The sequence below is a fragment of the Choloepus didactylus genome, chromosome 14, assembly GCF_015220235.1.
Source record: "Choloepus didactylus isolate mChoDid1 chromosome 14, mChoDid1.pri, whole genome shotgun sequence".
NCBI lineage: Eukaryota > Metazoa > Chordata > Mammalia > Pilosa > Megalonychidae > Choloepus > Choloepus didactylus.
In genome coordinates this window covers 96,052,783-96,079,826 of record NC_051320.1, presented here as the reverse complement: position 1 = coordinate 96,079,826, position 27,044 = coordinate 96,052,783, and the positions used below count along the sequence as shown (strand labels likewise).

The 27,044-nt window shown below is 47.4% G+C and overlaps 1 protein-coding gene across 12 annotated transcripts in view; it reads right to left on the bottom strand.

The window, feature by feature from the left end:
* Positions 1–234: 234 nt before the first annotated feature.
* DENND3 (DENN domain containing 3) overlaps positions 235–27,044 on the bottom strand; it is a 77,770-nt gene continuing 50,960 nt past the window's right edge. Inside the window, exons 17-23 of one of the 12 annotated variants that reach the window (XM_037803613.1) lie at positions 26,213–26,320; positions 20,598–20,737; positions 16,276–16,436; positions 15,253–15,389; positions 6,074–6,192; positions 5,848–5,985; positions 235–5,678 (exon numbers count right to left, since the gene is read on the bottom strand). In XM_037803613.1, coding sequence (XP_037659541.1) covers positions 5,478–5,678; positions 5,848–5,985; positions 6,074–6,192; positions 15,253–15,389; positions 16,276–16,436; positions 20,598–20,737; positions 26,213–26,320 — 1,004 coding nt within the window. In that variant the 3' untranslated portion in view covers positions 235–5,477. The other 11 variants (XM_037803615.1, XM_037803614.1, XR_005211737.1 and 8 more) reach the window with 11 other exon arrangements.

Genomic DNA, 27,044 nt, shown 5'->3' with positions numbered 1-27,044 from the left:
CAAGGGTAAAACTTATGGTAGAGTCAGCCTAGTGTCTTTGAATTTAAGGTGAGTGTCTTAAAAATATGATATAGTTGGGTTATACTTTTTAATCCATTCTGCTAATGTTTGCCTTTTGACAGGAAAGTTTACCCCATTTACATTTAAAGTAACAACTGATAATGCAGGACTTCTATAAGTTTTGTATCTTTTTTGCACCTCAATTCTTCCATTACTGCTTATTTTTATATTTAGTTGATATATTGGAGTGAACTTTTTAGAATCTGTTCTCATTTCCTTCTGTGCCTATTTTTCTGATATTTTCTTTGTGGTTACCATGGAACTTAAAATTTAACATACTAAAGCAATAACAATCTTGTTTAGTTTGATACCAGTGTAACTTCAACAGCATAGACAATCTATGTCTCCATACCTCTACCCCTCACCTTTATATAGTTTTTGTCACAAATTACATGTTTATACATTTATGAGTTCAAAGCCATTGATTTATCATTGTTTTTTATGCATTTGCATTTTAGATCCTATCAGAAGTAAAAAGTGAAGTTACCAAAAACAACACAGTACCGGCATTTATATTAACCCATCTTGTTACGTTTAATGGAGACTTTTATTTCTTCACTCAGCTTCTGACCTATTGTCCAGTGTCCTTTTCTTTCAGCCTGAAGAACTTCCTTGGGCATTTCTTCTAGGGTTGGTGTCGTGGTACAGGCAACATCAGCTTTAGTTTATCTGGGAATCTCTTCTTCAGTTTTGAAAGACAGTTTCACTGGATATAGAATTCTTGACTGGCAGTTTTTTTCTTTTCAGCACTTTATATGTCATCCCACTGCCTTCTTGCTGCCATGGTTTCTCATGAGGAAATGGTACGTAATCTTCCTGAGGTTCCCTGGGATGTGCATATTGCTTCTTTCTTGCACCTTTCAGAATTTTTTATCTCTGGCATTCAACAGTTTGATTGCGATATAGCTTGGTTTAGGGAGTTTGTTGAATGTCTTGGATGTGTTTGTTCACGTTTTTCGTTAAATTTGGTAAGTTTTTCGCTGTTATTTCTTTGACTATTATTTCTGCCCCTTTCTTTCTCCCTCTGGGACTCCCACAGTGCATATATTGGTGCACTGGATGGTGTCCCGGAGGCTCTCAGGCTCCTCACTTGTCTTCATTCTTTTTTTTTTTTTTCCTTGCTGCTCAGACTGAGTAGTGTCAATAGTCGTATCTTCAAATTCACTGATTTTTTTCTTCTGCCAGCTCCAATCTGATGTTGAACCCCTCTGGGGAACTTTCTGTTTTAGTTACTGTGGTCTTCAACTCTGGTTCTTTTCATGCTTTCTCTTTATTGATACTCTCTTTGTATTCATCGGTCATTTTCTTGATGTCCTTTAGTTCTTTGTGTTTTTCCTTTAGCTCTTCAAGCCTGTTTAGGACCATTTTTTTTGAGGTCTTTGCCTGGAATGTCCCAGGTCTAGCTCTCCTCATTGGTAGTTTCTAATGTGTGAATATTATTCTTCTTTGCATGGGCCATCGCTTCCTTTTTCTTTCTGTGTTTTATAATCTGTCATTGCAGTTTGCACATTTTGATGTGTTCTCTCTGGAATGTAGAAGTTGAGGTCTCTGTTTCCACACAGCATTATGACAGAGCTCTCCTTGACTGCCAAGGGCTATGACAAGGAAACAGAAAACACCTTTCCCAGTCCTTGCAAGACTGGCCTGTGCCAGTGCGCTCCCTGAGACTAGCTGTCCGAGTGATGACTTGAGAGAACAGCCTGAGGCAAAAGTGTAGGGTTCTCTCGGCCTTTTCTGCACATGCATTTTGTCCTGGGCATGTGTGTGTGGCCCTAGGACACCCCCCTCCCCATTTCCATGGATATAATGAATGTCCTCATTCCCCTAAGGAACAGTGTTTCCCACAGACCAGAGGGCTGCACTGTCTGTCCTGTAACCAGCAAACCTTTGCCTCAGGCAGCTAGGGCTTGCCTGTTCTCCTGCAGTATTTTGTAGGAGGGCTGTTCTGAGATGATGAGCCGGTGCCAGGTGACTGGGTCAGTCCTCAGGCTGTCCCCAGCCACACGGGCTCAGACATGCCTGTACCCTGGTGTGCGCACAAAGGTTACTCAGCTCCCTCCAGGATCAGGACCAGAGACCCACACTGGAAGCATGTGCCAGCCCCACACCGAGCTGGCGGCAGGGCACAGGAGGGGCCGGCAAGGGTGCCAGGAGATCCCACCATTGTTAGGTGCTTTTTGCTTGATTGAGCACTCACTCTGTTACTGGAACCCTTTAACTGTTTTCTAGAGCTTCTGAGGAAGATATTGTTGCTGGTTCTTGCTTGCTGTTCAAGTCTTCTCTCTCGACCACCTTGATCAGGATGGGGCCCTCTTGTAAGGACACCTGTCACTGGATTTAGGGCCTGCCCCAAATCTGGATAACTTCATCTTGAGGTCTGTGACTTAATTACATCTGCATAGACCCTTTTCCCAAATCAAGTCATACAGATTCTGGGGGTTAGCCTATGTGGACGTATCTTTTGGAAGGCCACCATTCAGTGCACTAAAGTAGCTGTTGCATGTTTATTTCCCATCTTTCACGAAAGTGCTGCAGGCAGCTGGGATTGAACGTGCTCTGAGTCATTCCTTCTCACTCAGTCCCCACAACAGCTCTGCAAGAAGGAACCATCTCACTTTATAGAGGGCTGGGGTCCCATGGCCAGGTCCTCAGGTAGGCCCACCTGCCTCCCCCAGGGCCCCTCCTGGAGAATCCCATGAAGCACTCCCAGGGAGCACAGAGAATGGGGCAACCTGGAGAGCATTCTCCCATCTTCCTAAGGAGTCCTCTGGAAATGGATTTAAATCATTTCGTTTTTAATTCAGCTGTTGTGATCGCATCCAATTCCAAGGTGTTTCTGTTTCCTAGGCTGTTGAAGCAAATACTGTGAAATTGGGTCAGGTTAAACAATGGGAATTTATGTGCTTACGGTTTTGAGGCTAAAAGGAAAATCCAGATCCAGGCAATGCTCTCTTCCTGAAGCCCAGGGTTCTGGGGCAGGCTGCCGGCGGCCCCGGGCTCCTGTCACACGGCAGGGCAGGTGACAGCCTCTCCCGGCCTCCCCCTTCTGTGCTGGATTCTGCTGGTTCCGGGTTCTGGCTGCCGCCTCTGTGGCTTCCTCTCTGTGTCTGAATTTCAGTGCGCTGATTCAGGGCTCCATCCTGACGGAGTGGGCCCCCCTTCCTAACTGAAGCAGCCTCACCAAGAGGGCCTACTCACAACACGTCCACACCCACAGGAGTGGATTACATTTAAGATGTTTTCCTGGGTTCCATACAGCTTCGAACCACCACGCTGGGGCTGTAAATTTGAGAAAAGCTGATGCTTGCACGTCTTCAGAGAACAGGTCATACACACCCCATAGGATACTCTTTGCAGCCTCTGCAGCAATAAAGGATTCGGGGCAAGCTTCTGCTCGGTGGTGTGGGCAGTGCCAGCCCCAAAAGCAGCTTGCTTTTCTATTTTCTGAAATACGGCCAGAGAGCTAAAATTATATTAGAATCAAATATTGGTTTCTACTTCACGATAAACATTTTTGTTGTACCAATTTAATTCAGGTTGCTAAAGCTGAAGCTGTGAAGCCATTGCAATCTAATGAATTCAAGCTTCTCTTGGCCCTTCCCATGATAAATCATTCATAATGGTGTCTTCAAAGCACAGAGGAAAACTGGAGGCTTTTCGTTTCAGCAAACACACAGACTAGGATTCTATTTACATAAATATCGAACCACACACTTGCTCTCAGCCACTGATTCCACTTTTAACTGTTCACTTCTTCTTCTCTTTTACATAAACGACATTTCCTAAAAGCCTCTAGTTTTTCTGCACTGGTGGTTTCAAATGCATTCACTGTCAGAGAAGATCTTGGACATTATTACCACAGATAGAGGAAATGAAAACCCTGCATGAAAATAACTTGATTTGAGCTTATGATTTCAGACCTTGTCTACCAACACACATCGTATAAAGTAAGGAAAGTGGACACCAGCATTTATTAATCAAAATAATTTATTACCAAAGGCTTAAACTATCTAGTTACATGTGGAATGACTAAAGAGCTTATAAATGTATTTCTGCCAGGCTTTTGCTGTAACTTTAAATTTGTTTGTAAAAGCAAAAGTCAACCTCTGCTCTTCGGTGCTGGCAGCCGTCAGAGGCTGGACCCTGCCCAGCTGCACAGACGCCAGGGTGGGGTTGGGCTGCCTGGCCGCTCCCTGCCCCTTTCCCCAGAACTCCCCAGGAAGCTGGCAGCTACTCACGCCAAGCCTTGGGAGACAATCAGTCCACCACGCATGGCTCCAGGCCAGGGGCCCAGCCGCAGTGTCAATTCTGGAAACAATGCAAATACTGCTTCTCAGGTTTGGCCTGTTTGGGGAGGCTGGCAGAGGACCTCGGAACCTCCCAGGGCACATGGCCTGGGCCTGGCTGGAGTCCTGAGACCCAGGGCCAGTGGCGGCTCCGTGGCCAAGCACTCGGCTATGTCCAGAGGGAGACGGGCAGCAGCCCTCAGCTGTCCCTGTCCCACATCCTCGCCGAGGCCTTCGTACAGAACCTTTAAGGAATGCAGTCTCCGCAGGAGGATAAAGATGTGCAACTCCTGTTCCTGCAGGTACTCAGTCATTTCAGAGCTCATAAGGTCTCTTCCAGTTAAATGGTGTCGCACCATCTCTATATACGTACACGTGTGTGTGCAATTCAGATGTACAGGATGATGTGGTGGTGACTTTACTGGCCAATAGATAATACATAATATTTTCAATGCAGATTTGTCTCTTAAAAATTACTTCTGTTATCTTTGGTAGAAAAAGGGTCTCAGGTTTATTATAAAAATTTTGCATTAATTAAAAAGAAAAAGAAAAAAGGCGGAGCTTGCCTGGGCTGTGCCGCCCTCCTGGGCGGGCCCAAGCTGGTTCAGCCACGGCCTGGTGGCCTTAAAAGGCCATAACCCGGCTTTTCTAAGCCTCACTGGAGACTGGAAATCACCGCGCAGCTGGAGGACTCCCCAGGTCATCTGCACACGCTCGGGGCCCAGCGTAAACCTGGGCTCAACCGGCCCTTGTCGAATGAACGAACAAAGTGGGGGGACAGGCGAAACCAGACCTGGGGGGTGCAGGCCACCATGGGGTTTGGGAGACGTGTTTCCAGGGGCTCTGGGACAGCCCTGGTCCTGGACCCAGAGGCCCGGCAGCTGCTCGGAGAAGCCCCCAGGTGGGGAGCTCGCTGGGCAGGGCTCAGTCCCGGAGCTGGAAGGTCGGAGAGAGGGAGCGCGGGGCCCCCGGTTCCATCGCTGAGGCCCTGCGGGGGACGCCCGGCCACACCCGGCCAGCATGTGCCCACCTGCCCCGAGCTTCCTGCCTCCCCCCACCCGCCAGCAGCAGGGCTGGGCCGGCTCCCAGCACCCAGCTGCGGAGCACCTTTCTGTTGGGTTTTACCCATGTTTATTCAACTTTCCAGATGGCGATCTTCCCTTCCTCCCTGCCTGAGCCACTCAGCACGTATCTGTCCTCGGCTGAGCACAGGGTCGTCACCATGTCCGCGTGGGCCACCAGCTCCTTTTCCACAGTCTTCCTCTCCGCATCGATCACGTAGATTTTCCCTTTGACTCGTCCCTGTGACAGGCCCCTGGCACCCACCCAGATCTGCCAAGGAGAAAGGAAAGGGGCCCCTCGTGGTTCCTAATCATGCAGCACCTGGAGAGGCCCCTGGCACCGGACGCTGCCTTTTCCCACTTGGGGCAGAGGTGGGGGCAGGCGTGAGTGTGGCCGCAGCCGAGGGGGCGAGGCCGGGGTGGGGGCACCCCTACCTTACCTGCTTCTTCACCCTGATCATGCAGCTGACCCCAGAGCAGTCCTGCAGGGGGATCCTCTGTGGGGGCCGGCCGAGGTCCTCCAGGCTCCAGACGCCCACCTCGCTGTGTCCTGTCCACACGGCCCAGAGCTGCTTCTGCTGAAACGCGGAGCCGTCACCACGCAGGGCACGCGCGGCCTCCCCCCGCTGCCCGCGCCCCGCACAGACAGGTGCGCTTCTGGAGTACCTCGGGCATCAGCTGGAAACTGAGGAAGGAGGTGCAGGTTGCTCTAAAGTTCTCTTCGATTTTCAGTTCTTGACGAAGAAATCCATTCGTTGTCATGACAATGATGCTGTCACTCGTACCTGTGGAAAGGAGGAGCTAGAATGAGGATCAGGCAGAGCAAATCTGAAAGCACAAAGCTAAGACAACTGGAAAAGTTGCCAAGTGTGACCGATAACCACCAGCATCCGGGACCACTTCCTTCCTTGTTCAGGTGTGGCCACATTTTGTCACCAAGGGTGACCCTCCCGGCAACGTCCGACCGAGAGCCCCAGGTCTATTGGGGAGGAAACCGCCAGGGCCACCTCCCTCTCCAGAGGCTGTGCTCCAAGTGGCGAGAAGACGCAGCAGCCCCCAGGTCGTTCCGGCCACAGGCGGTTTGGGTTTTCCACCCCTTGAAGCCAAAGCAACCCCTCACCCCGTTGGTGATTCCCAGAATGCAGGAAGGTCGCGGCCTTGCCTCTGTGGAGCCCTTCTCTGGGGTTGAGAGGCTTCTCTCGGTCTATCCCTGTTAACCACCAAAGTAAAATGCCTTTTTACAAACGAGTTTCCATGTCTATAAAGTTAGCATCTCAGAGGGGCTGCGAAATCAAAGCCACATCGAGGCGTGGCTGCGGTCTGCGTGGCTCTCGTTTCTTACGCTTGCCTGGGCCTGCCGTCCGTCCCCCAATCTGCTAAAACCTCTGTGTAGTCACTGGAGATTCCACAACAGGAAGACACAAACCGTGCCCTCCGGGCGCCCCCTGGACTGTAGAGGGAGGGGCCGGTGCACAAGCAGAGACACAGGGAAGCCCCCGTGGGTGCAGCAGGAGGTCTCGGCCCCCAAGCCCCCGCCCGGCCTCCCCCTTCGGCCCTTTGCCCCAACCTAGAAGCTAATCTGGGCTCATGATCCTGGCAAACACAAGCCCACACTACCTCTCCCCTTTCTGCTTTTGCACTTGTCCCACTGTCGTTAAATGAAAAGTAGTGTTTTCATGTCCTAATTGCTCTAGCAAATACCACGTGATGGGTTGGCTGTAACAGTGGGAATCTAGCGGCTCCCGGTTCGGAGGCTGAGTGTCCTGATGCCGTATCAAGGCCCCATCGGGGTGACATTTTCTTCCTGAGGACCAACGCTCTGGGGCTGGCCGCTGGTGATCCTTGTCCTGGGCTCCCGGCACATGGTGGCCTCCCATCAGATGGCCACTGGGGATCAACCAAAACTGAGACAAAGTCCTTGAAAGAAAGAAGCAAATGCGGTGAGCTGCAAACACCTGGTTTTTCCCTGAGGGCATTTCCCAGTTCTTTGTGGGGCACCGAGGAATAAAGGTTCTAGCAGGACATGCCAGTGCAGAGTGGCATACGGTTCAGGGCTGCCAGCTGTTGTTTCCAGCCTCTTCCAGGTTCCGCTGACTTGCCAGCTCCTGACGCCCCTGCGGTGGCTCTCGCCTGACCTCATAGAGGACTCCAGGGACAGGGTGAAGACCCAGCTTGACTGTTAAGGCCCCTGGAACAATCCCTCAACCGAAGGAGCCTTGGCAGAAGCTCCTGCTGCCCAGGGTCCACACCCGCAGGAACAGATTAAGTTTAAGGACGTATTTTTCTGGTACAGAGCTCCAAAACACCACAGCCCACCCTCCGGACCCCAAAATGGCATCTTCTTTCCACATGCAAAATGCATTCATCACAGCATTTCAGTAAAAAGGTTAAGAACAAAATCATCAAAATCGATGAGGGGTGTGGTCTGCCTGGGGCCCAGTTCCCCTGCATCTGTGGACCTGTAATGGAACCCGGAGAGCGAGTACCCGCTTCCAATACAGGAGGGAGGGGCGGGCCTAGGACAGACACTCCAAGTCCAGAAGGGAGAAACAAGGAAAACAGGGGTCCCAGGTCCCAAACAATTCCCACCCAGCAGGGCAGACTCCACTCGATTTCGAGGTCTGAGGGTCACCCGTGGACCAGCGTTTCATCCTCAGGGCTCACGGAGCCGAGGCCCTACCCCTCAGCACCTGTGCAGTGGCCGTTCTCCCCAATTCCGGGATGGTGGCCAGGCCCTCACCTTCTAAGAGCGTGGGGGTGGCAGCACCCTCCCTGAACAATGGGGTGCAAAGACCAACCTCTCCCAGCTCCAGGGTGCACGACCCGTCCTGTCCACTCACGTCGGGGGCCGCTCTCTTGGCCTGAGGAGATCTCCTTGGTCCAGACCTCGGCTTTCTTGGTTCTGCCCTTGCAGTCGTTCTTCCTTCAGTTTGTCCCTTTCCTGTCCCTTTCAGTCCAGGCTGGCAGTGGTTCTGCTCATACAAATTTCACAGAATCCCCATCAGCGGTGCATACAGCTCACAGGGACTTTCCACAGACCGTGCCTGGGTAGCCACAGCTCCAATCCTGACCGGGTCTGTGTCTGGTTAAACCCTCGCGTGGAGCCCTCTCCTCTGGGGACTCGCTTTCCGGAAGCTCAGGGAGGCCCTGATGGAGCTGCTTCTGGCCCTCGTCTCAGAGCACACTGTCTGGACAGGCTCAGAATTTTCAAAATCATCAATTTCTAGTTGATTTGTGCTTAAGAGCTCACTTCTCACCTTATCCTTTTCCTCTCTCTTTTTACCTTATGCTGCGAGGAGCAGCCAGGCTGCACCTTCCGCACTTCTCTTAGAAATCTCTTCAGCCAAATATCCAAGCTTGTCACTGTCGAGTTCTGCCTTCCATCCAGCACCAGAACTCAACCTGGCCATGTTCTGTGCCACTCTGAAACAAGGCTCACCCTTCCTCATTCAGCAGCACGCTCAGCACTCCTCACGAAGCCCAGCGGAAGACTTTCATCCTCCATGTTTCCATCAACATGTCTTCATCAGAGCCATTGAGCCCTTTCCTGTCAAGCTCACAGTTCTCTCAGCCTCCACCCTGCACCCAAAGCCAAAGCCATTTCCACTTGTTTTGGAATTTGCAACAGCAGCAGCACCCTCTCCTGGTACCAAACCGTTCTAGTTTCCTCGTTGCTAAAGCAAATACCGTACACCGGGTTGGCTTGAGCCATGGGCAGTTACTGGCTCCTGGTCCCGGGCTGGGAGACGCTAAACCCAGGCGTCACCGGGGGAGGCTTTCATCCTGAGGGCTGGGGTCCGCAGTCCCGGGCTCCTGTCACAGGGCCGTGCACGTGGCGGCCTCTCCCTTCTCTTCCGGGTTCCGTGGACCGTCAGCTTCCAGCCGCTCCCTCTGTGGCTTTCTCTCTCTCTCTGTGTGAATTCCCTTCTGCTTGTCAAGGGCCTAGTAACCCGATGAGGACCCTCCTGAATGAGCTGGGCCCACCTTAACTGAAGGAGCCTCATCAAAGGGTCCTACTTACAAGGGGTCCACACCCACGGGAACGGACAAGTTTAAGGACATGCTTTTTCTGGGGTACAGAGCTCCAAACCATTACAAGTAGTCACTGTGTTAGGTTAAATTAAATGGAAAATTTAAGGGATTCCATCCCAGAGCAAGGCTTTTCATCCATATTCTAATCTTGAAAGTCTCCCTCCTGGTGCTTCAGGGGCTCTTTCAGCCCAGGGTGACAGCACCTGTGTCACACTAACCCACCTGCTGATAACTGCAAACCCTAGACACACACAACACAAATATCACCTGTCAGATGGCCACTGGAGATCAACCAAAACTGAGATAGAGTCCTTGAAAGAAAGAAGCAAATGCTGTGAGCTGCAAACACCTGTTTTTTCCCTGAGGGCATTTCCCAGTTCTTTGTGGGGCACCGAGGAATGAAAGTTCAAGCAGGACATGCCAGTGCAGAGTGGCATACGGTTCAGGGCTGCCAGTGTGCCTGGAATGGAGAGGGAATATTCCAAAATGAGGAAGTCCCAAAATGTATGTGTAAGTTCCCCTCAAAAACATGACTGACTCTTAATGCACACCAAAGCAGAAATCAGCAGCTGGGACAAAAGAGCTGAGAAGGGATTTTCAGCAGCTGCATGAGCTGGAGGAATGAGAACTCAAAGTTCCCATCAGGTTAGAAAGGTTTGGTGTACATCTCAGGCATGCTGTCAAAACCCCAGAAAAGCCTTGCTTTAAGAATAAGGACCAGACCCCAGAACTTAAGGTTACGCTCTAAGGGCAAAGCTGAAATAGACCCATACCAGAAAAGCCTAAAACCAAGCCTTTGCAGGATCACTACAACCCACTGATAACTTAATGGCCTGCTAGAAGAAAACTTATAATCATTAAAGAAAGATAACATAATCCAGAGTCTCTTCAATATACCATCCATAGTGTCCAGTGTACAATAAAAAATTACTGTACATGTGAGGCATAAAAATGTGACTAAAAATCAAGTAAAAAAGATAAAAGCAAATTCACAAATGATCCTGTATTGAAATTAGCAGAAAAGGACTTTAAATGTATCATATAAATATCTATTTATAGGATGATATGAAGAAAATGGATGAAGAGATGAAGAAATTAGGAGAGAAATGGAAGTTCTACAAAAGAACAAAATGGAAATTCCCAGACTAAAATGAAAAGTCACTGGACAGGCTTAACAGCAGCAGGACACACAAAAAAAGGGTCTTGTTGATAGAAGTTATTCAAATTAAAATTCCTAGGAAAGAATGAACAAAGTTAGAACATTGTTCAAGACCTATCAGACAATATCAAACGCTCTAACATATGCATAATTAGACCCAAAAGACAAGGAGAGAACGGGGCAAAAGAAATATTTGAAGAGATAATGGTTTAAAACTTTCCCCAAATTCATGAACGTGGACCCCCACAAGACAACTGCAGCCAGAGCCACAGGACACAGTCGTCCCACTGGTGGAGAGCAGCCGAGACACGGGTGAGCTGTGTCCAGTGGGACGAGAGTCAGAAAGCTGGCAGGCGTCTCGCCAGGGACAGAGGAGGCTGGAAACAATGGATGGTGTTTTAAAGTGCTGGGAAGACGACGAGCTGCCAGCTTAGAATCCGAATTCAGAGACTCCGGTTCCAAGAAAGGCCGAGAGAAGTCCTTCAGGCTGAAGGGAGCCGGTGAGGGAAGGCACCCGGGCCTTGCGGAAGGAGGCTGCCGGATGTGGGAAACAGAGGGGCAAGCACTGATTTTTTTCTTAATGTCTTTGAAAGACCATTGACTGTAGGCAAAATATTTAAAAATATCCTGTGGGGTTTCACATTCATAGAAATAAAATGCTGTATATAACAAGAGCACAAAATGCAGAAGGGGATAAATGGAATTTTACTGTTCCAAGCTTCTTACATTATACGTGGGGTGGTGTAACAGTTATTTAAACGGATCTGATAAGTTAAGGTTGCATGCAATTCTGAGAGCAACCACTAAAAATAAAACCAAAGGTAGAGCTAAAAACATGATAAAGGAGATAAAATTGAATATTAAAAATATTCACTTAGTCCTAAATAAAGGAGAGAAAGAGGAATAAAAGTAAAAAGACCAGATGGGGAAAATGGGAGAGAAAAAATAGATGACAGTAGACTTACATCCAACCATGTCATTAAAAGCATTAAAAATAGACTGATGGGCAAAGGTTTTCAGGAGACAGCTCTCTGAAGAAAATATACAATGGCTAATAAGCACATGAAAAGATGCTCACCATCATTAGCCATCAGGGGAATGCAAATCAAACCACAATGAGATTTTCACATCACTAAGATGGCTAGAATCAAAACAGACACTTACTGTGCTAGCAAAGATGGAGAAAGCAGAACCCTTATGCACTGCCGGCACAGCGTAAAATGGGCACAGCCTCTGGAAAACAGTTCGGCAGCTCCTCAAAAAGTTAAACGTAGAGTTACCTTATGACCCAGCAATTCCCCTTCTAGGTATATACCCCCCCCAAATGAAAACAGACATACACACAAAACTTGTATAGGAATGTGCATGGATGCCTTATTTATAATAGCTAAAAAGTGGAAACAGCCCACATGATATCAACTGATAAATTGATAAACAAAATATGATTTATTCATGGAATATTATTCAGTCAACAAAAGGAATGAAGTACTGATACATAGTATAACGTGGATGAACCTTGAAACCATCATGCTGAGTGAAAGAAACCGGTCACAGGGGGCTGTGTATTATATGTGCTGCTTTATGAAATGTCTAGACTAGGTGAAGCGATGGAGTCGGAAAGCCGGGTGGTGGGAGCCGGGCGAGGAGGACCCAGTGGGCTGGGGAGTGACGGCCAAGGGTGCAGGGCTTCTTCGTGGATAATGAAAATGATCTAAACATGCACATCTCTGAATATACTAAAAGCCACTGCACTGGACACTTTAAATGGGTGCACTGTATGGTATGCAAATTATATTTCAATAAAGCTGGATTTTTTTTTTTAAATGTGAAAAATACTGAACCCTCCTTATGTTAAAAGGCATGGATTGTCAGACTGAATTTTTTTTAAGAGCCAAGTACTAACTATATGCAGCTTTCAAGAGTATCGCTAATTTTTAAGAAGATTTTTTAATTTTTATATGATTTCAAACTTACAGAAAGGTTACAAGAACATTTTGTCCCCATTGCTGTATCATTTCTTCATGATCTGTCTATATGAATTTTCCATTATCAGAAATGAAAGAGGAAACATCTGTTCAGATCCTACAGACATTAGAAGGATAATTTAAAAACCTGAAGGTAGCACCCTACGAATTGGTCAAATACAGAACACGTTATCCCTGAGACCAAGAACAAGCAAAGGTGCCTGTTCTCACGATTTCTGTTCAATATTGTACCAGCGGTCCCAGCCCAGCGTGTTAAGGCAAGAAAAATAAATAGAAAGCATACGGATGAAAAAGAAACGGTATTTGTGAACAACATGACTGCGAATGTAGAAAATCCTGAGGAACATACACAAGCTCCTGGAACTGATGAGTGGACCCAGGAGGGCTTTACACCCAAAGGTCAAGACACAAAAAGCAATTCTATACAACAAAAATTAGAAAATATTTTCAGATATTATTTAAAACAGCATTAAAAATGTCAAATACTTTGGAACAAGTTTAATAAAAGGTACGCTAGGCCTGTATACAGAAAACTACAAAACTGCTGAGTGTGATTAAAGATCTAAATATATGGGAAACAGTACCAGGTACATGGATTCACAGACTTAATATTGTTGATTTCCCCCCAAATTTATCTATAGATTCCACCTCATCCCAACCCAAACTCCAGCAGATGTTTTTGTGGAAACTTCTAAGTTGGTTCTAAAATTTGTATGGAAATGCAGAGGACCTAGTGCAGTCAAGACAGTCTGAGAAGAATGAGGCCGGGGGGACTGACGGTGACGCTACGGGGTTATTGGACGGCGTGGCATGAGGACAGCCACGTGAGTTGGTGGACTGGCTAAAGGGTCCGGAAAAGACACACACGGCTAATGACCTTCCACCAGGGCACCCGCGCGACTGCATGAGTAAGGGCGGGGTGTCTGCGTGGAGTAACAGTGAACTTTCCCCACTTTTCACGAAGAATAATTCAAGACAGATCAAAGACTGGAGTGTAAAAGCTAAAACTACAGAGTATAAGACTTTTATCTTTGCAACCTTGGGGGAAGGAAGAGCTTTATTCTTGCACTGCCCACAATTGGTAGCCACTAGCCACACAGGTATTTAAATTCAAATTTAAATTAATTAGAAATAAATAAAATTTAAAATAAAGTTCCCCAGTCACACAAGCCACATTTCAAGTATTAATAGCCTTATGTGGCTGGACTCTCCCATGGGGACAGCACAGATGCCAAATATTTCCATCATCACAGACAGGGCTGTGTCAGTACAGAAAATGCACTCACCATAAAAGAAAAAGTGGTAAGCTGGACTTCACTGAAAACAAAAACTTCAATTCATTAAAAGAAACCACGAGGAAGATGAAAAGGCAAGCCTTAGGCTTGGAGAAACGTCTGCAATATACACACTGAATAAACTATGTGTATCAGGAATATATTTTAAAAGCTCCTTACAAATCAATATAACAAGTTCAAAAACCCAATTTTAAAAATGGGCAAAAATTGAACAGGTAATTCACAAAAGAAGATATACCAAAAGGTCAATAAATACATGAAAATACCATCTGTCATCACTTCTCAAGGAAACGAGCCAGGGCAGGCCAAGTGCTAGCAAGGAGGCCGAGCAGCTGGGCCCGGGGGGCGCTCGCCAGAGTGCAGGGGTGCTGCACCTCAGCCCGCTGGGTGACACCTGCCCCATGAGCAGCGACCAGTTAGTTAATAAAAGAAATGAAAACCTATGTCCACAAAAACACTTTTGCAATAATGTTTAGGATAATTATATTCATATTAGCCTCAGAATGGAAACGACCCCATGTCCATTCGGAGGAGAAGGTTATGACCGAATTGTAGTGTATTGATACAACGGAATACTCCAAGGCAAATAAAAGGAAATGAGCTGGTGCTACCTGAAACCCACTGATGCATCCTAAAAGCATCAGGATGACTGAACAAAGCTGGAGAGAAGGAACACGTACTGTAGGGGTCACTTATAGGACGTTCAGGAGCAAAACGACCCCCCGGGGACCACTCAGAACGTGGCTCCTTGAATGGGGGCATCGGTGGAGAGGGACAGAGCAGAACCCTTGGCTGTGAAACGCTCTGTACCTCGACTTATGTGATGGCTACGTGGTGAACGCTTCGTCGAGGCACAACAAACCATACTCTTAGGCTCTGTGCATTTCCCAATATGTAAAATACACTTCAACTGAAAACAAATGTATTCACGACCACACATGGCAAGAGCCAGGCAAGACTTACAGATGGGGACAGCGTGTGTACTCTGCAACCTTCAGAAACACAGAATTAGGTGTCTGCCCTCCTCGCCATGCCCTTGGTAAAATATCCAACTGGGCACAGACCCTCCCTGGACCAGGGGTCGGCTGGAGAGCAGGGGCAGGCGGGAGCGTGTCTGGCCAAGCCTGCCCTCTGGACAGGGAGCCGGGCAGCTCGGGAACAGGGCTCCAAAGGGATCAGGGAGGAACAGCGGAGACTTCGGGGAGGCACTTGAGCCTGGCTCAGCCAGGTGCCAGGGGGGCGGGCAGGTGCCCCGGTGGTGTGGGGTGCGGGGTTGGGGGGCCCTGGACAAGCAGCCAGGACCAGAGTTCAAGGATGAAAGTGGGCGCCATGTGAAGCCGTGCACCCGGAGCTCCCCCGGCGGGCAGGACTTACAGCACCACAGGCGGCCATCGTGCAGCCGCATGGATGAGAGGCCGCCACGCGGCAGCTGGAACCTGCTGTTGACCCGCAGCGTGCTCACGTTCCAGGCCAGCACCGTGCCGTCTGCGCTGCACGAGTACACCTCGCTGCTGGGGCAAACACACGTGCACACATGTTTAATTTAGGGCCTTGGACACCCTGCAAATGTTTTAGTAAAGGAAAGCACAGATATAATCACCGCTGAATAAAGTATTCACGGCACGGCATGTAAGTGGCCTGGGAAACCCGCTAGTCATGCTGCAAGAGCGATTCTGTCCCACCTCACTCCGTGTTTGGCCTGGTCTGCACAGCAAGCTCCCAGCAGTGAGCAAGGCAGACAGGGCCAGCCCTCGGGGACATGCGTTCCCCACACGGGTGAAGAGGTGGGTAGCGAAGGGTGAGGGTCAAACTGAGCAGGTAGCAAGGTGGAGAGAGGCAGTGGTGGTCTGGGGAATTTCGGATGGGGGCTCTGAGAAGCCAAGAGAGGCATGAGAGGGTTCTCGGCTGGCCTGGGGACCCTGGGCGCCTCTGATGGGGAAGCACCCCTGGGAACCAGGGCCCAGCTCTGGTCTGTGGCTCCCAGCAGTGCCCCATGCTCCCTCTGAAGGTTCTACTAGAGTCAAGCGGCTGTGTTGGCAGGGCAGGGTGCTGGCTGGACCTTTCTGAGGGAAAGTCAGCCGCGATGGGTTTAAACTGCGGGCAGCTGAGACTCAGAGCCATGGCCTGCAGGAAACGCCGGGAGCCCACCGGCCGCCAGCGCGGTCCCAGGGAACCCGAGGGCACCTGCCGGCCTGCGAGCGGCTTTGGAGGGGGGGTCCGTGGTGCCAAAACCTTGGCCCAACGGTGAAACCTCAAGCACTGTCCTGCCCACGGCCAGGTTTCTGACTTCAGGGGGAAGGGAGAGCTGGCAGCAGTGGGCACTGCCCGTGGAGGGGTGTGCCCTCACCAGGCCCTGCAGCAGAGGCCCCCTGGGAGCACCTGTCCACGGGGCCTTACCTGGGGGCCTGCCTCCCGTCCTGGCCCACTAGGCCAGTGATGCTGGCGCGGTGGTCGGTGAGCTGCTTGTTGCAGGACATGCTGTGCACGTTGATGATGTAGATGATGGAGTCCTCGGAGCCCACCCACACCTGGCTCGGCTCGGCCATCACCATGCAGTTCTGACAGGCAGGGCGGGAGACTCGTCAGCACCGGGCAGGGCGCTGGGACGCCCAGGCCCGCAAGTGGTGCTAGACTTCAGGAAACTAGAAATTAAGGACTAAAACATGTAGGAGTTGGAAAGCCACACGAACATGTGGGGGACAGCTCTGCTTGGCACCCCCCGAGCACACAGAGTGCAAACACCTGGGGAGCAGCGCCCTCCGCCTCACCGCTACTCCTGGAGCAGGGGTCGGACACCCGCAAACTTACAGGTGCAACACTTGACTGAAAACAGGAGAAACGTCTCGATTTTCCAGATACAAGCAGATTTGAAAGAGCAAAACTTTTATCATGTTGGAGGTATGCTGAGGACAATCTGTAATACTATTTCTGATCAGTATAATGGTGGTTAGTTGTTATGTGTCTTTAAATCAGAAGACAGAGCTCACAAACATTGATAATTTAATTTTACCAATGAATATTCTCATAATTTACATAAGGACGTTAACTTGCTAATTTCAGAATTAATTATTCCTTGAAAAAACTGTGTTTTTTGGCATCTACCTGAAGATTGGTATAGTTTTAATAAAATGTCTTTTTTCAGTTGCCCAAAGAGAAGAAAGAAGTCTTAGATTAAATTATTTTGCACTTCAAATTTCAGATGAGGCAACAATTTTCTTGAGATAATTATGCCGATTTCTTCCTGTTAAATGGTACAAAATATCTCTGTGAAACTAAGAGGAATACATTTTCACATACCTGGGGTAACTTATTGTTTAATTAAATGTTAGCCAGCCTAACTGGAGGGTAGCAGAGACTGCTACAAATGCAGCCTTTTGCTTTTATTTTAATTAGGATTTTAAAAGTTATTCTATATCATTGAAAAGCCTTTGAAATGCTAGTAACTGAGAACCAAGAGAAAAAAATTTAGTAAGAGTGATTTCTTTAATTTCTTTCTTTCTTTTTTCTTTTTTTGGTTTGGTCTAAAACACTATCAGTCTTTTGTAAATACTTTTGATTTAATGTATCTTGGATCCTGTTATTTTATCAACTGAGACTCACTATTTGCATATGAGAAAATAGGGAGACAAAGCAAAGCTGTGGCAGGTTCTGGTCTCTGGCTCACCTGCATTTTGCCATCCAGGCGTCTGAGAGCCGCCCCCACCCTCAGCAACACGTATTTGAAACCTCAGTGTCCCTCTTTTCCAGCAGTTTTCAAAAGCATGCATCGTGCCCCGACTCGCTTTATTATTTTTAGGTGACATAACACAGCCATCAAAATCGATAGTAAGTAGTGCCGAGTTCTTCGGTGTGTGAACTTCACTGCAGCGTTGCTTCCACACCAGGCATGGAAGCTGTTTCCTGAGCGTTCTCTCGGGCTAAAGGGCGTCCCCAGCAAGGTCCCCCGGGAAGCGGCTTCTTTTCCGTGAGCTCAGAGCGTCATGGACGGGATGAAGTCCACCAGAATATACACGTGTGAACACGAAAGTGCTCCAACGTGCAAAACGCACCTTAGCCTGGGGCGGTGCAGTAGCAGATGCCCGAGACACTGAGTTTAAAAACAGGTAATGGGAAGTCTGATGAGTGCAATTAATTGAAAATATGGAATAGTCTAACAGCTCAAATTTTCTTAGTCAATTAAAAAAGAAAATGAGAATACGTTCTGTTGTTTTAAGCCCTCTGCTTGTGACAACAGCCCCTGGAAACTACTAGAAGTAACAAGGTTAAAGTTCAGAAGAATATCTTCATGGATGTGACTGACAAAGAACATACAAAGAATGCCTGCAAATCAACAAGACAGGAAAGGACACGAGAAAACGGGCGGAGGATACACGATTCCCGGGAGGGGTCCATCCAAGGTCAGCCACCGTAAGAAAAGATGCCCAGACAGACGGGGGCCTGGGGAGACGTGGAGGACAGTAGTGGGGGAGCCTGAGTTCTGTACCTGTAAGATGGGGTGAGGCCTGCATGTGGTAAGGAGTTGGGCACTGTTAATTATAGGCCGTGTATGTTTGTATGCACATGCACACATGCACACACAGGCACCCCAGCATCACCTACAGTCAGGTGAGTCGCCTCCTGGGGGGCAGGGCCGGCTCTAATGGACGCCCCTCCTCCAGGTGACATGAAGCTGTGGGCAAAGAGCCCCCCAACACCGAGGGGGGCTGAGTAAGTATTGGCTGTGGGGTGGCCACCAGGTGTACAGAGAGAAACAGTCCATCTACACAAGGGTCCGTCTGCTCCTTTCGGTTCTGTCCCCCACTTTCTGGAATGTGAAAGTGAAAAGGGGGGCACACAGGAGGGACAGGGACTCAGAAGGGTGTCTCAGAAAGAGCCGGAGGGAAGTGAGGACACGCTGGGCCTGTAGGGTCCTCGGCAGCTTCCTTGGAAGTGGGGCCTCGAGACCTGTGGGTGCCGCCCAGTCGGCCCTGCCAGGGGGACCCCTCTGGGGGTGAGCCAGTCCTCGCCCCTTTTTAAGTGGTCCCCTCCCCTGGGGACACCCCTGCAGTTGCAGTGAGTCTGAACCGCCGAGCCCCAGGGAGGAGGATGGGGTGGAGCACGGTGGAGTGCTCCGGTGCTCCCAGAGGCGGGGGCAGGCCCGGGAACACCTGCTGGTGGCGAATGCTGGGAAGGGGGGACAGACCCGAAGGGCCTCAGCCTCGTCGAAGCACCCCAGCTGCTCGGAGTATGCAGTGTACCCCCGTGAACAACTCGGTCTGACTCCCAGGAGAGGACAGCACTCCCTGTAGGGAGGCAGCAGGGAACCCCAGGGCATCGTTAGCAGGGGCTGGTGCAGGAGAGCCTGGCGCAGGGGACTGTGCCGGCTGACTTCAGTTTGCCCCCATCCCCAGGAAGTGGGAATACCGGCAGGGAGGGGCCACCAGGGAGCCCGGGGACCCCACGGGACAGGGAGAGCGGGCTGCGTCCCCACGGCTCCTGACGGTCTCCTGACAGAGAAACAGCAGGGACTGGAAGAGTATTCCCAGTTGACCTGGTTATAAAACTGCAGTGAAGAAGCTGAACTTCTTTGCCTAAAAGCTGTGACTTCCAGGACTGCAGTGCAATGACGGACACTGTGGTGAGCTCTGCAAATGCAGTGGCCCTGGACAGTGTTCTCTGCTGCCTGCAGCACGGCTGAGGGGAGGTCACCAGGGGCCACCGGCAGCGCGGAGCCACCTCCTCAACGGAAACCCAGCATCCCACAGAGCACCGAAGGCGTGGGTGCCACTATTTCAGCGCACGTGTGGACGGGCTCAGTGGCTTCCAAGGAAGAGCATGGAAAGTGGGGGGCAGCAGCTTCCCAGGGGTGAACCTGGCAGGCACCCCCTTCCCCGAGCGAGGAGGGTTAACAGCCCCAGGGAGAGGCCTGCTGCTGCCGGGCACCCTCCCGTAGGGTGTGGGGAGAGGGGTGCTTCCCCTCGGCGGGACCCCTCCCCAGCCCACTGCCCCAGAGTGGGGGCATTCGGCAAGACCTGGCCAGTGCTCCAGACCGTCGGGGACCAGGGGGAACTAAAGGCCACGTGGAGCCGGGGGGTCTTGGAGACACTGGAGGACTCCACACCAAGGGGGGAGCTCAGCAAACAGCAGGTGCCTATGCGGGTTTCCTGGCTGCGACAGATGCCCCACAGTAATGGGGGCATCTGCAGCGGGGGAAGCTGGGTGCGGGGGGCCCGGAAACACGCCCTTTCCAGTAAAGCTGAAACTACCCCAAAACAAAAGGTTATTTAATTAAAAAAAAATCAATCAGTCTAAAAACTCAAAGAATTGAGGTTCCTCAATCACAAGATTGTGATACCACGCAAATTTGATTTAAATCGGACTTAACTGCCAACCTCAAATATGTTAAAATAATTCCAAATATCTGCTTCAGATCAGGCAGATGTCCCTGCAAGCGTACAGCAGTGCTGCCTCACGGTATTGAAGTCTATCTGAGGGTGGGTGTGGGGTTGAAGCCATTCTCTTCTCATGTAAATAAGAATATTTAAGTAAAAGGATGGGATGAAACTTACATTTAATTTAAAATCTCAAACTAAAAATTAAAGCCCTCCAGTTTGGCAGCACTTGAGCAATATTATGGAATAACAGGTGTCCCACTGTCCTACGTGGGTTGAAAAGCCCATGTTCCAAAAGCCACAGCTCAATCCGGAAGCCAAGGTCCGGAGCTCAAGCATCTCACTCACCAATTTAGAAGTGCCCACTTTAAAGCAGTGCTGGTAAACGGTCCACGAGGACGCGTCGAACACGATCACTTTGCCTTCATTTAACGCGCACCATAATTTGGGGTGAGCATCTTCAACTTTTTCTGCTGGGTCAAGATGCCCTAGAGAGGAAAGAACCCGAGATGTTTACAGGAAGCCTCTCGACGCATGAGCAGGTGACCTGCACCGTGGTTCAGGCGCTCCCTGGGTGCCAACCGGGCACTGGTCAAACCGGGGTGGGCACAGCCGGCCCGGCCCGCGATGGCTACCTGAGCTCAGCGCCTCTCTTTCACGTTCTCTAAACGGTAGTCGCTTATGCTTATTATTGTAATGGTAACAACTCCACTCTGCTTGTGTGAATCCATAAAAACGCTCAAGCCCTGATGCTCAGGGGAACAGATTTCAGGCCGCCAGGCCATCTGTTCTCGCTTCATGTAACAACAGACTGTGTCTCCCTCTGGAAACCTGGGTGACACAGACTGGCTCAGTGCGTACCGGGCAGAGAACCCCGCGTTTGATCAGTCCCAGGTTCATCGCAAAAGGCTGTACCTTTCCTGTCTCGATGCTGTCAGAATTCGGTATCACGGCTAAGCTGCCTTCGAAAGCAAGTTGAGAAATGTTTCTTTTCTTTTCGTAATCTCTGGAGGAGTTTGTGTAAATAGGGATATTGCTTCCTTAAACGCTGGGTAGAATTCACTGCAGAAACCATCTGGGTCTGCAGTTTTCTCTGCGGAAAGGCTCCTAATTACTGATTCAAGTTCTTTACTAGTTACAGAATTATTTCACTTTTCTATTTATTCTGGTTCCAGTTTTGGCAGGTTGTATTTTTGTAAGAGTTTGTCCATTTTATCTGTATTTCAAGTTTTTTATCATAGAAGTTTTGCAAAACCCTCTTATTATCCTTTATTAATGTTTCTAAAATCCTGTAGTGAAGGCTCCTTTTCACTCCTGGTATCAATTACTTGTGCCTTCTCTCATTTTCCTTTTGACGTGCCTTGCTAGGAAATTATCATTTTATTTGTCTTCTCAGAGAAACAGCTTCCAGCTTTGTGGATTTTCTCCACCGTGTTTGTTTTCTTTCTCACTAAGTCTTTCATGGTTATTCCCTTCCTTCTACATTCATCAGGTTTAATTTGTTGTTCTCCTTCTGATTTCTTTAGATAAATCTTTAGATCTTTGATTTTCAGCCTTTCTTCTTTTCTAATCTAATCCCCACTGAGGCATTACTCCTGTTTATATATGGTCAGTGTTAATTTAGATTTACCCACTTACTTATTTGAAAGTAGAAATTTCCCTTTAAGCACAATTTTAACTGCATCCCGAAGGTTTTGATTTGTTGTGTTTCCATTATCACTCAGTTCAAAATATGTTCTAATTTTCATTGTGATTTCTTCTTTGACCCATGGGTTATTTGGAAATGTGTCTCTTAACTTCTAGATCTATGTTATTGATTTCTAGCTTAACTGCATTGTGGTTAGAGAACGCACTGTGTACAATGTCGGCCCTTTAAAATTGCTGGCACTTGCTTTATAGCATCAATTTTGGGAAGTTCTCTTGTACAACTGAAGAGGGTGTGTATTCTGAAACTGTTTGGTACAGTGTCCTCTTCAAAATTCATTAGATCACGCTTGCTAATCATGTGTTCAAATCTTCTATATCCTAACTAAATCATCTATTTCATCAGTCACTGAAAGAGGGTATGTTAATTTCCCACTATGTAATGTTTCAAAAGGGTAATTATCTTTTAGAGATACATACTGAAATATTTATGGATGAGATTCCATGACGTCAAAGACGTGCATGAAAATAACCCACCGGCAGGGAGAGGGAAGGGAACGTTGGTGAGAGTAGAGGAAGTAAGATTGGCCATGGCTGGGTAACTACTGAGTCTGGGTGACAGCTGCATTCAGGTTTTAGTATAGTCTCTCCACTTTTATACACGTTTGAAATTTTCCATAATTAGATTTGTTTCCCACTATTATTTGGGATTTGTATGTTTATTTTTTGGATTCTGTTAATTATTGCCTTATATATTTTGAGGCTATGTTATATTTAGGTGCATATAAATCAAAACTTATTTTACTCTCTGGAGAACTATACTTATTTTCCATTTCAAATGTCTTTAATCATCTCTGATGATGCTTCTTACCTTACAGTCTTCTTTGTCTGATATTAAGATACCTATATCAGCTGATTTTGGTAGTGCCAACACAGTTTATTTTTCAATCCATTTACTTTAGAAATTCCTGTACATTTACATTTTAGATGTGTCACTTATAACACCATATAGTTAGGTTTTGGCTGTGGTTTGGTTTGGTGTGGTATTTTGGTCTTTGAGCAGTCTGCAAGCTCTTTATCTTCTCAATGAGCTATTTAGTCAGTTTACAGTTAATGTAATTATGGATATATTTGGATTTAAATCCAAGATATTACTAAGTAATCTATCTTATATGCCTCATGTTCACATTTCTCCCTTCTTGCCTTCTTTCGGATTTATTATTTTTCATTTTTAATTATTCCACCTTTCCATCCTCTACTTTCTTGGTAGTTAATTATTTTATTATGCTCTAAGCAGTACCTCAGGGCCTAGATGTTCAATATATATGCAAGAACTGATTAGTACTTTTACCTCTTCCCATAAAATGCACAATCTCAGGACACTTTTAACATCACTCTTACCCTATCTGTGTGCTATAACCGTCACATATTTTAACTGTGTAAATTTAACTCCCGTCACGTTATGTTTTTATGTAGTCATTATTTCTTTAGATTTACCTACAGATTTATTATTTTAATTGCACTTCATTCCCCTGCATCTCTGATCTTCCCACTGGAATTATTTTCCTTCTGTCTAAAGAATACCATTTGGTATTTGCTTTAATGTGGGACTACTATTGATGAATTTTATGTTTTTCTTAGTCTAAAAACGTCTTTATTTCTCCTTCATATCTGAAAGATATTTTTGCTGGGTACATAATCCCAGGGTGGCAGTTACTTTCTTTTGGCACGCAGAAGAAATCATTCCGTTGTCTTCTGGCTTCCACTGTTTCTATCGAGAAGTCAGTTGCTGATATTATTGTTCCTCCTTTGAAAGTAACGACCTTTAACAAAGTCTTCTTTTAAGATTTTCTTTTTCTCTGTTTCTCGGCAGTTCTACCATGGTTTGCTTGCTTCTTTTTTATTATCATGCTTGGGGGTTTATAAGGCTTTCTGAAACCGTGGCTTGATGTGTTTTAGAAGTTTTGAAAACTTTTCAGCCATTATCTCCTCAAATATTGACTATGCCCCATTTTCTCTCTCCTCTCCTACTAGGATTAATTTGTATGTATTTTAGATCTTTTCACTCCGTCCCACAGATCTGTTATACTCCTTTCTTTATTTTCCACCCTTTTGTCTCTCCATGCATTACTGGATATTATCTTCTATCTTACCTTCCAGTTTAATTTATCTGTGTCTAATCTGCTATTAAACCCATCTACTGAGTATTTTTTAACTCTAGAGGTTGATTTTTTATAACTTGGTTCTCTTATGAAATTTTCAAACTTATATTTTATTTCCTTAAAGATAGAAATAATAGTTATTTGAAAGTCTGGATCTCCATTATTTAGATCTCCTGTGGAATTCTTTCTACCATCTATTGTTTCTCTTGATTTTTTGCTCACATTATCTTGTCTCCTTGCATGCTTGATTATATTTTATTCAAAGATAGATAGACAGACAGACAGACAGACAGACAGACGAATAGCTAGATAGATAATTTGTGGACTAGTATGAGGTTATATCCCTCCAAGAAGATCTACCTCTGCTTCTGGGAGGGTCCAGGAGTACAAGCAATCCCAGATCACTTTAATCCAGTGTTTCTCAAGTTTTTCTCATTATCACCTTCCTGAGGAGAAAAACTAATTTGAGGTCTCCCTAACGAGAGAAATATTAAATACTAAGGAATAAGGTTTTGTTGAGTAGGAATGAATTTAGGAGGGTCACAAACCTATAATATTTAAGAATTTTTTACCCACTCAAGAACCAATTTTAGCCTCCTTGGGGGAGACCCTGACCCCACTGGGACTGCAGGCTTTAATCCCATTCCTTACTGGGATAATTTGAAGCTGGACTTTAGTGCCTGAGGGCTAGGCTACTTCTAGTTTCCTTAACTCCTAAATCTTTTGAAGTCCCAACCCAAATACCAGTACTCCCCTTTCTTGGCAGGTTCTGCACCCCGGTTTTGTCCCTGTAACCCCATGGGGCTATTGGGAGCTCTACTCAACTTCCTAGCTGCTCAGCCAGGTCTTGAAAATTGGCCGACACTCCATGGCAAGAAGGAGCCCCACTATTCCCCCTGGTTGTTTTTCACATTTAGTCCTGCCTTTCTAGTTGATCTCAGGGGGACGGCTGGTTGAATCACCTTGTCCATTATAACTAGAAGCCCAGAGGCCACTCATTTTTAATTAAAGGGAAAGTAGGAAGCAAGTCAATTGGATATAAAAACACTCTGTTTATTCAGATGCCTTGATGGAAAATGTCTTGCTCTGTGATGTTAAGAAAAGTTAATTTTATTCTAGTGAACGAAACAAAGAGCCTTCATTAGATAACTCAAGTGAGTCTCAAGCAGATGAGAGTTGACTGTGCTCCATTCTCATCCACATTGCTTCTTGGGTTTTCCCGACGCTGAGTGGAGAATAAAAACTCTCTTACTGGCAAATTGTTTTACTACAGAGCCTCTCGTCACCCATCTGAAACTTACCCCTCCGTGTTTGTGAATCATCATACAACTGTGGGAAGTCATAAAACATGAAAAGTGGAGGAGATAACGACAGTTCATCAATGATGCTTATTGCTAGTTACTTCAGGCATGAATGAACTAAAAGAAAGTTACTGGATTTTACAATTCTTTTTACTGTGTAGAACAAAAAAGACAAAGTTCCTTTGTCTTCCAACACTATAAAACCCTCAGTGCTGCCGTTCTTTACAAATTGGGATTAAACAAAAGTGTTTTGACGGTTTCAAATCTACAACACAACGGGGACTTGTGTTTATACTTGGACACTTGTCAGCACCAATTTCTTTCTCCTTTCATCATCCTATTGCAACTTGTAGGAAACTGGAAAGTTTATGTATAGAAGGAAGAATATACTATCCCTCCAAACAGAAAAGGATTGTATTGTAATCCATTCAGATCAGTAAAGGTAACACATTTGTACAATTTCTAAGAAAATAAATATCTGAGGTGGAATCATTTTATCATCGTGACAATGGGCTCAGATTAAATAACTTCCACGTGAGATAGTGTGAGTGAAGGTGCTTTATAAACTGCAAAATGCTATTCGAACATAAGGGATTATTACTTCTGAGTATAACTTATGTGCTGAACTCCTGCCCCATTTCAGAATCTCTTACAGACTTCCCCACAGCACTAGCCGTATGGGGTGACAGTCACCGTATCGCTCAGGATTTCCCCCCAAAAAAGCAGAAAAACTCCTCGTCCCCATTTGCTCTGTCTTGCTACCTCCTCTTTCACTTCAGGGCTGGCCCTGCACATAAATCTAAACTTATCAGATGGTTATTTTTTTAAAATAGCAACAAACAAAATACCTCTTTACCTGGGGTGTACAGCAAGACGTCAATGGCTTGAGGGAACGTTTCTCCTGCAGAAGGATTTATTTTGTGCTTCAGTGTCTCTGAGGTGGTTTTTGGAACGGCCATGGGCACTAAAAGGCAAACACCATGAATATTAGTTCACTGGGCCTGATGACGCTGATTCCCTGTTAGCCTCAGAAATTCTGCTTCCTTTAAGATATTAGCTTTTGGATAAAACTCTGACACATCTGACTACAAAGCTCTCTTTAAATCTGGACACCCTCCTTGCTCATCTTTTTACAAACTACTGATGAAAGGAGTGGAACTAGGCGCGTGTTTTCCAGTGCTTGCCCTGTTTGGTGCAGGCGCGGCACCTCCTCGCTAGGAAGCTCTATCGGCTGCTCCCCAAGTACCCTTAGCCTTTGCATCGCACCCAGCAAAGAGGAGATTCAAAACGTTTCTCAAAACTAAAATTTCCGAAGACGGACCCCAGAGAACTAACCCAGGAGCAGTTTCTCACCCTCCACCGGCTGACATTTGGGGCTGGACACTCCCCTACTAGCAGGGATGTGCTGCTCCAGGTGAGACGGTCAGTGGCACCCCTGCCCACCACCCACTTAACGCCAGCAGCTCCCTTCTGGCTGTGATGAAGGTGGCAGACACTGCCGAACGCACCGCCCAGGCGGGGAGAGCAACACCAGCCCCACAAGAGAACCACTGTCCCTGAGCACGGCCTTCCACCCTCCTTTCTCGCTGTGCAACCCAACCGTGTTTCCAGACAAACCCCTCAAACTGCCTCCTTTTCACAGTCTATGGGACTCCCCCTTCTGCTGGACCCCCCCTCCCCCCACCACC